The sequence below is a fragment of the Oncorhynchus kisutch genome, linkage group LG11, assembly GCF_002021735.2.
Source record: "Oncorhynchus kisutch isolate 150728-3 linkage group LG11, Okis_V2, whole genome shotgun sequence".
Lineage (NCBI taxonomy): Eukaryota > Metazoa > Chordata > Actinopteri > Salmoniformes > Salmonidae > Oncorhynchus > Oncorhynchus kisutch.
The window spans coordinates 90,878,330-90,893,036 of record NC_034184.2 but is presented as its reverse complement, the minus strand read 5'-3'; the positions used below and the strand labels follow the sequence as shown (position 1 = coordinate 90,893,036).

General features: G+C 44.4%; 1 protein-coding gene across 1 annotated transcript in view; it reads right to left on the bottom strand.

The window, feature by feature from the left end:
- The window catches only part of vipr1b (vasoactive intestinal peptide receptor 1b), a 207,728-nt gene that overhangs the window by 35,986 nt on the left and 157,035 nt on the right, over positions 1-14,707 (bottom strand). The window contains exon 5 of the mRNA XM_031836478.1: positions 10,793-10,925. Within this exon, the coding sequence (XP_031692338.1) occupies positions 10,793-10,925 (133 nt within the window). The remainder of the gene's footprint in view (positions 1-10,792; positions 10,926-14,707) is intronic.

The window sequence follows — 14,707 nt, the reverse complement described above, 5'->3', positions numbered from 1 at the left end:
CACCTGACAGAGATATACAGTATCAGTCCACCTGACAGAGAATAAAGTATAGTCCACCTGACAGAGATATACAGTATCAGTCCACCTGACAGAGATATACAGTATCAGTCCACCTGACAGAGATATACAGTATCAGTCCACCTGACAGAGATATACAGTATCAGTCCACCTGACAGAGATATACAGTATCAGTCCACCTGACAGAGATATACAGTATCAGTCCACCTGACAGAGATATACAGTATCAGTCCACCTGACAGAGATATACAGTATCAGTCCACCTGACAGAGATATACAGTATCAGTCCACCTGACAGAGATATACAGTATCAGTCCACCTGACAGAGATATACAGTATCAGTCCACCTGACAGAGATATAAGTATCAGTCCACCTGACAGAGATATACAGTATCAGTCCACCTGACAGAGATATACAGTATCAGTCCACCTGACAGAGATATACAGTATCAGTCCACCTGACAGAGATATACAGTATCAGTCCACCTGACAGAGATATAAAGTATCAGTCCACCTGACAGAGATATACAGTATCAGTCCACCTGACAGAGATATACAGTATCAGTCCACTGGCAGAGATATACAGTATCAGTCCACCTGACAGAGATATACAGTATCAGTCCACCTGACAGAGATATACAGTATCAGTCCACCTGACAGAGATATAAAGTATCAGTCCACCTGACAGAGATATACAGTATCAGTCCACCTGACAGAGATATACAGTATCAGTCCACCTGACAGAGATAATCAGTCCACCTGACAGAGATATACAAGTATCAGTCCACCTGACAGAGATATACAGTATCAGTCCACCTGACAGAGATATACAGTATCAGTCCACCTGACAGAGATATACAGTATCAGTCCACCTGACAGAGATATACAGTATCAGTCCACCTGACAGAGATATACAGTATCAGTCCACCTGACAGAGATATACAGTATCAGTCCACCTGACAGAGATATACCGTATCAGTCCACCTGACAGAGATATACAGTATCAGTCCACCTGACAGAGAATATACAGTATCAGTCCACCTGACAGAGATATACAGTATCAGTCCACCTGACAGAGATATACAGTATCAGTCCACCTGACAGAGATATACAGTATCAGTCCACCTGACAGAGATATACAGTATCAGTCCACCTGTCAGAGATATACAGTATCAAGTCCACCTGACAGAGATATACAGTATCAGTCCACATATTAACACAGAGATATACAGTATCAGTCCACCTGACAGAGATATAAAGTATCAGTCCACCTGGCAGAGATATACAGTATCAGTCCACATATTAACACAGAGATATACAGTATCAGTCCACCTGGCAGAGATATACAGTATCAGTCCACCTGGCAGAGATATACAGTATCAGTCCACCTGACAGAGATATACAGTATCAGTCCACCTGTCAGAGATATACAGTATCAGTCCACCTGACAGAGATATACAGTATCAGTCCACATATTAACACAGAGATATACAGTATCAGTCCACCTGACAGAGATATACAGTATCAGTCCACCTGACAGAGATATACAGTATCAGTCCACCTGACAGAGATATACAGTATCAGTCCACCTGTCAGAGATATACAGTATCAGTCCACCTGTCAGAGATATACAGTATCAGTCCACCTGACAGAGATATACAGTATCAGTCCACATATTAACACAGAGAATATACAGTATCAGTCCACCTGACAGAGATATACAGTATCAGTCCACCTGACAGAGATATACAGTATCAGTCCACCTGACAGAGATATACAGTATCAGTCCACCTGGCAGAGATATACAGTATCAGTCCACCTGGCAGAGATATTACAGTATCAGTCCACCTGACAGAGATATACAGTATCAGTCCACCTGACAGAGATATACAGTATCAGTCCACCTGACAGAGATATACAGTATCAGTCCACATATTAACACAGAGATATACAGTATCAGTCCACCTGACAGAGATATACAGTATCAGTCCACATATTAACACAGAGATATACAGTATCAGTCCACCTGACAGAGATATACAGTATCAGTCCACCTGACAGAGATATACAGTATCAGTCCACCTGGCACAGATATACAGTATCAGTCCACATATTAACACAGAGATATACAGTATCAGTCCACCTGACAGAGATATACAGTATCAGTCCACCTGACAGAGATATACAGTATCAGTCCACCTGACAGAGATATACAGTATCAGTCCACCTGACAGAGATATACAGTATCAGTCCACATATTAACACAGAGATATACAGTATCAGTCCACCTGACAGAGATATACAGTATCAGTCCACATATTAACACAGAGATATACAGTATCAGTCCACCTGACAGAGATATACAGTATCAGTCCACCTGACAGAGATATACAGTATCAGTCCACATATTAACACAGAGATATACAGTATCAGTCCACCTGACAGAGATATACAGTATCAGTCCACATATTAACACAGAGATATACAGTATCAGTCCACCTGACAGAGATAAACAGTATCAGTCCACCTGACAGAGATATACAGTATCAGTCCACCTGACAGAGATATACAGTATCAGTCCACCTGACAGAGATATACAGTATCAGTCCACCTGACAGAGATATACAGTATCAGTCCACCTGACAGAGATATACAGTATAGTCCACCTGACAGAAGATATACAGTATCAGTCCACCTGACAGAGATATACAGTATCAGTCCACCTGACAGAGATATACAGTATCAGTCCACCTGACAGAGATATACAGTATCAGTCCACCTGACAGAGATATACAGTATCAGTCCACCTGACAGAGATATACAGTATCAGTCCACCTGACAGAGATATACAGTATCAGTCCACCTGACAGAGATATACAGTATCAGTCCACCTGACAGAGATATACAGTATCAGTCCACCTGACAGATATACAGTATCAGTCCACCTGACAGAGATATAAAGTATCAGTCCACCTGACAGAGATATACAGTATCAGTCCACCTGACAGAGATATACAGTATCAGTCCACCTGACAGAGATATACAGTATCAGTCCACCTGACAGAGATATACAGTATCAGTCCACCTGACAGAGATATACAGTATCAGTCCACCTGACAGAGATATAAAGTATAGTCCACCTGACAGAGATATACAGTATCAGTCCACCTGACAGAGATATACAGTATCAGTCCACCTGACAGAGATATACAGTATCAGTCCACCTGACAGAGATATAAAGTATCAGTCCACCTGACAGAGATATACAGTATCAGTCCACCTGACAGAGATATACAGTATCAGTCCACCTGACAGAGATATACAGTATCAGTCCACCTGACAGAGATATACAGTATCAGTCCACCTGACAGAGATATACAGTATCAGTCCACCTGACAGAGATATACAGTATCAGTCCACCTGACAGAGATATACAGTATCAGTCCACCTGACAGAGATATACAGTATCAGTCCACCTGACAGAGATATACAGTATCAGTCACCTGACAGAGATATACAGTATCAGTCCACCTGACAGAGATATAAAGTATAGTCCACCTGACAGAGATATACAGTATCAGCACCCTGACAGAGATATACAGTATCAGTCCACCTGACAGAGATATACAGTATCAGTCCACCTGACAGAGATATAAAGTATCAGTCCACCTGACAGAGATATACAGTATCAGTCCACCTGACAGAGATATACAGTATCAGTCCACCTGACAGAGATATACAGTATCAGTCCACCTGACAGAGATATACAGTATCAGTCCACCTGACAGAGATATACAGTATCGTCCACTGACAGAGATATACAGTATCAGTCCACCTGACAGAGATATCGTATCAGTCCACCTGACAGAGATATACAGTACAGTCCACCTGACAGAGATATACAGTATCAGTCCACCTGACAGAGATATACAGTATCAGTCCACCTGACAGAGATATACAGTATCAGTCCACCTGACAGAGATATACAGTATCAGTCCACCTGACAGAGATATACAGTATCAGTCCACCTGGCAGAGATATAAAGTATCAGTCCACCTGACAGAGATATACAGTATCAGTCCACCTGACAGAGATATACAGTATCAGTCCACCTGACAGAGATATACAGTATCAGTCCACCTGACAGAGATATACAGTATCAGTCCACCTGACAGAGATATACAGTATCAGTCCACCTGACAGAGATATAAAGTATCAGTCCACCTGACAGAGATATACAGTATCAGTCCACCTGACAGAGATATACAGTATCAGTCCACCTGGCAGAGATATAAAGTATCAGTCCACCTGACAGAGATATACAGTATCAGTCCACCTGACAGAGATATACAGTATCAGTCCACCTGACAGAGATATACAGTATCAGTCCACCTGACAGAGATAATACAGTATCAGTCCACCTGACAGAGATATACAGTATCAGTCCACCTGACAGAGATATAAAGTATCAGTCCACCTGACAGAGATATACAGTATCAGTCCACCTGACAGAGATATACAGTATCAGTCCACCTGACAGAGATATACAGTATCAGTCCACCTGACAGAGATATACAGTATCAGTCACCTGACAGAGATATACAGTATCAGTCCACCTGACAGAGATATAAAGTATCAGTCCACCTGACAGAGATATACAGTATCAGTCCACCTGACAGAGATATAGTGTGCCTGACAGAGATATACAGTATCAGCACCTGACAGAGATATACAGTATCAGTCCACCTGACAGAGATATACAGTATCAGTCCACCTGACAGAGATATACAGTATCAGTCCACCTGACAGAGATATAAGTATCAGTCCACCTGACAGAGATATACAGTATCAGTCCACCTGACAGAGATATACAGTATCAGTCCACCTGACAGAGATATGACAGTATCAGTCCACCTGACAGAGATATACAGTATCAGTCCACCTGACAGAGATATACAGTATCAGTCCACCTGACAGAGATATACAGTATCAGTCCACCTGACAGAGATATAAAGTATCAGTCCACCTGACAGAGATATACAGTATCAGTCCACCTGACAGAGATATACAGTATCAGTCCACCTGACAGAGATATACAGTATCAGTCCACCTGACAGAGATATACAGTATCAGTCCACCTGACAGAGATATACAGTATCAGTCCACCTGACAGAGATATACAGTATCAGTCCACCTGACAGAGATATAAAGTATCAGTCCACCTGACAGAGATATACAGTATCAGTCCACCTGACAGAGATATACAGTATCAGTCCACCTGACAGAGATATACAGTATCAGTCCACCTGACAGAGATATAAAGTATAGTCCACCTGACAGAGATATACAGTATCAGTCCACCTGACAGAGATATACAGTATAGTCCACCTGACAGAGATATACAGTATCAGTCCACCTGCAGAGATATACAGTATCAGTCCACCTGACAGAGATATACAGTATCAGTCCACCTGACAGAGATATACAGTATCAGTCCACCTGACAGAGATATACAGTATCAGTCCACCTGACAGAGATATACAGTATCAGTCCACCTGACAGAGATATACAGTATCAGTCCACCTGACAGAGATATACAGTATCAGTCCACCTGACAGAGATATACAGTATCAGTTCCACCTGACAGAGATATACAGTATCAGTCCACCTGACAGAGATATACAGTATCAGTCCACCTGACAGAGATATACAGTATCAGTCCACCTGACAGAGATTACAGTATCAGTCCACCTGGCAGAGATATAAAGTATCAGTCCACCTGACAGAGATATACAGTATCAGTCCACCTGACAGAGATATACAGTATCAGTCCACCTGACAGAGATATACAGTATCAGTCCACCTGACAGAGATATACAGTATCAGTCCACCTGACAGAGATATAAAGTATCAGTCCACCTGACAGAGATATACAGTATCAGTCCACCTGACAGAGATATACAGTATCAGTCCACCTGACAGAGATATACAGTATCAGTCCACCTGACAGAGATATACAGTATCAGTCCACCTGACAGAGATATACAGTATCAGTCCACCTGACAGAGATATACAGTATCAGTCCACCTGACAGAGATATACAGTATCAGTCCACCTGACAGAGATATACAGTATCAGTCCACCTGACAGAGATATACAGTATCAGTCCACCTGACAGAGATATACAGTATCAGTCCACCTGACAGAGATATACAGTATCAGTCCACCTGACAGAGATATACAGTATCAGTCCACCTGACAGAGATATACAGTATCAGTCCACCTGACAGAGATATACAGTATCAGTCCACCTGGCAGAGATATACAGTATCAGTCCACCTGACAGAGATAATACAGTATCAGTCCACCTGACAGAGATATACAGTATCAGTCCACCTGACAGAGATATACAGTATCAGTCCACCTGACAGAGATATACAGTATCAGTCCACCTGACAGAGATATACAGTATCAGTCCACCTGACAGAGATATAAAGTATCAGTCCACCTGACAGAGATATACAGTATCAGTCCACCTGACAGAGATATACAGTATCAGTCCACCTGACAGAGATATACAGTATCAGTCCACCTGACAGAGATATACAGTATCAGTCCACCTGACAGAGATATACAGTATCAGTCCACCTGACAGAGATATACAGTATCAGTCCACCTGACAGAGATATACAGTATCAGTCCACCTGACAGAGATATACAGTATCAGTCCACCTGACAGAGATATACAGTATCAGTCCACCTGACAGAGATATACAGTATCAGTCCACCTGACAGAGATATACAGTATCAGTCCACCTGACAGAGATATACAGTATCAGTCCACCTGACAGAGATATACAGTATCAGTCCACCTGACAGAGATATACAGTATCAGTCCACCTGACAGAGATATACAGTATCAGTCCACCTGACAGAGATATAAAGTATCAAGTCCACCTGACAGAGATATACAGTATCAGTCCACCTGACAGAGATATACAGTATCAGTCCACCCTGACAGAGATATACAGTATCAGTCCACCTGGCAGAGATATACAGTATCAGTCCACCTGACAGAGATATAAAGTATCAGTCCACCTGACAGAGATATACAGTATAGTCACCTGACAGAGATATACAGTATCAGTCCACCTGACAGAGATATACAGTATCAGTCCACCTGACAGAGATATAAGTATCAGTCCACCTGACAGAGATATACAGTATCAGTCCACCTGACAGAGATATACAGTATCAGTCCACCTGACAGAGATATACAGTATCAGTCCACCTGGCAGAGATATACAGTATCAGTCCACCTGACAACACACATAGATATAAAGATTCTGATGCTCAAAAAGCTCTACAGCTGCACCACGAGAGCATCCTGACCAGTTGCATCACTGCCTGGTATGGCAACTGCTTGGCATCTGACTGTAAGGCGTTGCAGAGGGTAGTGAGTACATCACTGGGTCCAAGCTTCCTGCCATCCAGGACCTATATACTCGGCAGTGTCAGAGGAAAGCCCAAAAAATTGAGAGAGCGTCCAGTCAGCCAAGTCAAAGACTGTTTTCTCTGCTACCGCACGGCAAGCGGTACCGGAGCGCCAAGTCTAGGACCAAAAGGCTCCTCAACAGCTTTACCCCTAAACCATCAGACTGCTGAACAACTAATCAACTGACCACTGGACTATTACATTGACCCCCCCTCCATTTGTTTTGTACACTGCTGCTACTCTCTGTTTATTATCTATGCATAGCCACTTCACCCCTACCTCCATGTACAAATTACCTCGACTAACCTGAACCCTGCACATTGAATCAGTACTGGTACCCCCTGTATATAGCCTCATTACTAACCTATACCCCGCACATCGAATCAGTACTGGTACCCCCTGTATATAGCCTCATTACTAACCTATACCCCGCACATTGAATCAGTACTGGTACCCCCTGTATATAGCCTCATTACTAACCTATACCCCGCACATCGAATCAGTACTGGTACCCCCTGTATATAGCCTCATTACTAACCTATACCCAGCACATCGAATCAGTACTGGTACCCCCTGTATATAGCCTCATTACTAACCTATACCCCGCACATCGAATCAGTACTGGTACCCCCTGTATATAGCCTCATTACTAACCTATACCCCGCACATTGAATCAGTACTGGTACCCCCTGTATATAGCCTCATTACTAACCTATACCCCGCACATCGAATCAGTACTGGTACCCCCTGTATATAGCCTCATTACTAACCTATACCCCGCACATTGAATCAGTACTGGTACCCCCTGTATATAGCCTCATTACTAACCTATACCCCGCACATCGAATCAGTACTGGTACCCCCTGTATATAGCCTCATTACTAACCTATACCCAGCACATCGAATCAGTACTGGTACCCCCTGTATATAGCCTCATTACTAACCTATACCCCGCACATCGAATCAGTACTGGTACCCCCTGTATATAGCCTCATTACTAACCTATACCCCGCACATTGAATCAGTACTGGTACCCCCTGTATATAGCCTCATTACTAACCTATACCCCGCACATCGAATCAGTACTGGTACCCCCTGTATATAGCCTCATTACTAACCTATACCCCGCACATTGAATCAGTACTGGTACCCCCTGTATATAGCCTCATACTAACCTATACCCCGCACATCGAATCAGTACTGGTACCCCCTGTATATAGCCTCATTACTAACCTATACCCCGCACATCGAATCAGTACTGGTACCCCCTGTATATAGCCTCATTACTAACCTATACCCCGCACATTGAATCAGTACTGGTACCCCCTGTATATAGCCTCATTACTAACCTATACCCCGCACATTGAATCAGTACTGGTACCCCCTGTATATAGCCTCATTACTAACCTATACCCCGCACATCGAATCAGTACTGGTACCCCCTGTATATAGCCTCATTACTAACCTATACCCCGCACATTGAATCAGTACTGGTAACCCCTGTATATAGCCTCATTACTAACCTATACCCCGCACATTGAATCAGTACTGGTACCCCCTGTATATAGCCTCATTACTAACCTATACCCCGCACATTGAATCAGTACTGGTACCCCCTGTATATAGCCTCATTACTAACCTATACCCCGCACATTGAATCAGTACTGGTACCCCCTGTATATAGCCTCATTACTAACCTATACCCCGCACATTGAATCAGTACTGGTACCCCCTGTATATAGCCTCATTACTAACCTATACCCCGCACATCGAATCAGTACTGGTACCCCCTGTATATAGCCTCATTACTAACCTATACCCCGCACATCGAATCAGTACTGGTACCCCCTGTATATAGCCTCATTACTAACCTATACCCCGCACATTGAATCAGTACTGGTACCCCCTGTATATAGCCTCATTACTAACCTATACCCCGCACATTGAATCAGTACTGGTACCCCCTGTATATAGCCTCATTACTAACCTATACCCCGCACATCGAATCAGTACTGGTACCCCCTGTATATAGCCTCATTACTAACCTATACCCCGCACATCGAATCAGTACTGGTACCCCCTGTATATAGCCTCATTACTAACCTATACCCCGCACATCGAATCAGTACTGGTACCCCCTGTATATAGCCTCATTACTAACCTATACCCCGCACATCGAATCAGTACTGGTACCCCCTGTATATAGCCTCATTACTAACCTATACCCCGCACATTGAATCAGTACTGGTACCCCCTGTATATAGCCTCATTACTAACCTATACCCCGCACATCGAATCAGTACTGGTACCCCCTGTATATAGCCTCATTACTAACCTATACCCCGCACATCGAATCAGTACTGGTACCCCCTGTATATAGCCTCATTACTAACCTATACCCCGCACATTGAATCAGTACTGGTACCCCCTGTATATAGCCTCATTACTAACCTATACCCCGCACATTGAATCAGTACTGGTACCCCCTGTATATAGCCTCATTACTAACCTATACCCCGCACATCGAATCAGTACTGGTACCCCCTGTATATAGCCTCATTACTAACCTATACCCCGCACATTGAATCAGTACTGGTAACCCCTGTATATAGCCTCATTACTAACCTATACCCCGCACATCGAATCAGTACTGGTACCCCCTGTATATAGCCTCATTACTAACCTATACCCCGCACATCGAATCAGTACTGGTACCCCCTGTATATAGCCTCATTACTAACCTATACCCCGCACATTGAATCAGTACTGGTACCCCCTGTATATAGCCTCATTACTAACCTATACCCCGCACATTGAATCAGTACTGGTACCCCCTGTATATAGCCTCATTACTAACCTATACCCCGCACATTGAATCAGTACTGGTACCCCCTGTATATAGCCTCATTACTAACCTATACCCCGCACATTGAATCAGTACTGGTACCCCCTGTATATAGCCTATGTATTGTTATTTTATTGGGTTACTTTTTATTATTTTTTACTTTATTTGGTAAATATTTTCTTAACTCTTTCTTGAACCGCACTGTTGGTTAAGGGCTTGTAAGTAAGCATTTCACAGTAAGGTCTTCGGCGCATGTGAAAAATAAAGTTTGATTTGATTTGAGAAGTGTTTGAAATACAGACATGTTCAACAAGATGGATTATAATGTTGGAACATGGAGGTTTTTCTCTATTTAAAGGTTGGTACAATTAACACACACACACTCACACACACATATACTTACACACACCCACAGACACGGGCTGTCTACTTACGGATCCTGGGGAGCAGTTGTCAACCTCTCCGACCTGGTACAGAACCACATCCTTCGTAAACACAGCGATGGCCTTCAAGATGAATGACACAAACAGGTGCATGTGGATGTAGTTCCTAGTGCAGTGGAGTTTCCTAGGGGAGACACACACGACATGTTACATCCAGTGTGACCAAAGAACTTCCACTGTCTATGGAATTGAGAAATGGAGAAAGAATGACCACTAATTGATGAATGAATGAAATAATAATGAAACCTTTTGGTTCTCTGACACTGTGGAGGGATACGGAGGGAGAACAAAGCATTTTCTCAATCCTCAATAACCACCATGACAATGGAAAGGATTTCTAAAGAGCTTATCGAAACACAGTGAGATACTGAAGCATATGGATTTATAAATGAGCTTTCAGCCAACAGCTTCAACAGAAGCCTTAATATCTCACAGTCTGAAGGTCTGTGGTGTGTAATGACTGAAGCATAGATGACCCAAAGCAGAGTGATGCTTAGTAGTGATGAATGAGGCATGCATCCCAAATGGCACCTTATTCTCTATAGGTCCTGGTCAAAAGTAGTGCACTACATAGGGAATAGGGCCCTTGTCTAAAGTATTGCACTATATTGGGAATAGGGCCCTGGTCAACAGTAGTGCACTATATAGGGAGGCATTTGGGATGTACCTTGGTGTTCCTTTCCTCTAACACCCTGAATCAGCCAATTGGAAGCCTGGGATGATTAGGTGGCCATGGTATGAGGGCCAGCTTGGGAATTTATACAGGACACCAGGGTTAACACCCCTATTCCATGTGATCTTTAGTGACCACAGCGAGTCATGACACCCGTTTAACGTCCCATCTGAAAGGCGGCACCCTACACAGAGTAACATCCCCAATCTTTTGTTTTTGACCCGAAGAAATAGTGCCTCCTACTGGCCCTCCAACACCACTTCCAGCAGCATCTGGTCTCCCATCCAGGGACCGACCAGGACCCACAATGCTTAGTTTCAGAGGCAAGTCAGCAGCGGGATGCAGGGTGATATGTAGCTGGCTACCAGCTGTAGCCATGAAGTGTTTTGAAAGGCTGGTCATGTCTCACATCAACACCATCATCCCAGAAACCCTAGACCTACTCCAATTCACATACCGTACCAACAGATAAACAGATGAAGCAATCTCAAATGCACTCCACACTGCCCTCTCCTACCTGGACAAGAGGAGCACCTATGTGAGAATGCTGTTCATTGACTACAGCTTAGCGTTCAACACCATAGTGCCCTCAAAGCTCATCACTAAGCTAAGGACCCTGGGACTGAACACCTCCCTTTGCAACTAGATCCTGGACTTTCTGACGAGCCGTCCCCAGGTGGTAAGGGCCCTAAACACAGGGGCCCCTCAGGGATGCGTGCTTAGCCCCCTCCTGTACTCCTTGTTCACACACGACTACGTGGCCAAGTACGACTCTTAAACCATCATTAAGTTTGCGGACAACATGATGGTGGTAGGCCTGATCACTGACAACAATGAGACAGCTTATAGGGAGGAGGTCAGAGAACTGGCAGTTTGATGCCAGGTATCAGCAAGACAAAGGAGCTGCCTACCTACAGTATCCTGCTGTTACTGTCTATTATCTATCCTTTACCCCTACCTACAGTATACTGCTGTTACTGTCTATTATCTATCCTTTACCCCTACCTACAGTATTCTGCTGTTACTGTCTATTATCTATCCTTTACCCCTACCTACAGTATACTGCTGTTACTGTCTATTATATATCCTTTACCCCTACCTACAGTATACTGCTGTTACTGTCTATTTCCTATCCTTTACCCCTACCTACAGTATACTGCTGTTACTGTCTATTATCTATCCTGATGTCTAGTCACTTTGTTATTTTCTACTTCCTGTATATAGCCATGTTATTTTCTACTTCCTGTATATAGCCATGCTATTTTCTACTTCCTGTATATAGCCATGTTATTTTATACTCCCTGTATATAGCCATGCTATTTTCTACTTCCTGTATATAGCCATGTTATTCTCTACTTCCTGTATATAGCCATGTTATTTTCTACTTCCTGTATATAGCCATGATATTTTCTACTCCCTATAAAGATGAAAATATCTCAAAAACCAAGAGAGGAATTACTAAAAACTTAACCAATGAAGAAAAACAATGCAATTGTCTTTTGCACTAAGTAACACACTGACACTCCAACACACTCTCAGGGCCCTACACACCACACACCCTGTCTCTGCAAACTCACAGGGCCCTACACACTACACATCCTGTCTCTGCACACTCACAGGGCCCTACACACTACACACCGTGTCTCTATGCACACTCACAGGGCCCTACACACTACACACCCTATCTCTATGCACACTCACAGGGCCCTACACACTACACACCCTGTCTCTATGCACACTCACAGGGCCCTACACACTACACACCCTGTCTCTATGCACACTCACAGGGCCCTACACACTACACATCCTGTCTCTATGCACGCTCACAGGGCCCTACACACTACACAACCTGTCTCTGCACACTCACAGGGCCCTACACACTACACATCCTGTCTCTGCACACTCACAGGACACCCTACACACTACACATCCTGTCTCTGCACACTCACAGGGCCCTACACACTACACATCCTCTCTCTGCATTACTAAAAACTTAACCAATGAAGAAAAACAATGCAATTGTCTTTTGCACTAAGTAACACACTGACACTCCAACACACTCTCAGGGCCCTACACACCACACACCCTGTCTCTGCACACTCACAGGGCCCTACACACTACACATCCTGTCTCTGCACACTCACAGGGCCCTACACACTACACACCGTGTCTCTATGCACACTCACAGGGCCCTACACACTACACACCCTATCTCTATGCACACTCACAGGGCCCTACACACTACACACCCTGTCTCTATGCACACTCACAGGGCCCTACACACTACACACCCTGTCTCTATGCACACTCACAGGGCCCTACACACTACACACCCTGTCTCTATGCACACTCACAGGGCCCTACACACTACACATCCTGTCTCTATGCACGCTCACAGGGCCCTACACACTACACAACCTGTCTCTGCACACTCACAGGGCCCTACACACTACACATCCTGTCTCTGCACACTCACAGGACACCCTACACACTACACATCCTGTCTCTGCACACTCACAGGGCCCTACACACTACACACCGTGTCTCTATGCACACTCACAGGGCCCTACACACTACACACCCTATCTCTATGCACACTCACAGGGCCCTACACACTACACACCCTGTCTCTATGCACACTCACAGGGCCCTACACACTACACACCCTGTCTCTATGCACACTCACAGGGCCCTACACACTACACACCCTGTCTCTATGCACGCTCACAGGGCCCGACACACTACACACCCTGTCTCTGCAAACTCACAGGGCCCAATACACTACACATCCTGTCTCTGCACACTCACAGGGCCCTACACACTACACATCCTGTCTCTGCACACTCACAGCGCCCTACACACCCTGTCTCTATGCACACTCACAGGGCACTACACACCCTGTCTCTGCACACTCACAGGGCCGTACACACTACACATCCTGTCTCTGCACACTCACAGGGCCCTACACACTACACATCCTGTCTCTGCACATTCACAGGGCCCTACAAACTACACATCCTGTCTCTGCACACTCACAGGGCCTTACACACTACACATCCTGTCTCTGCACACTCACAGGGCCCTACACACTACACACCCTGTCTCTGCACACTCACAGGGCCCTACACACTACACATCCTGTCTCTGCACACTCACAGGGCCCTACACACCCTGTCTCTATGCACACTCACAGGGCCCTACACACTACACACCCTGTCTCTGCACACTCACAG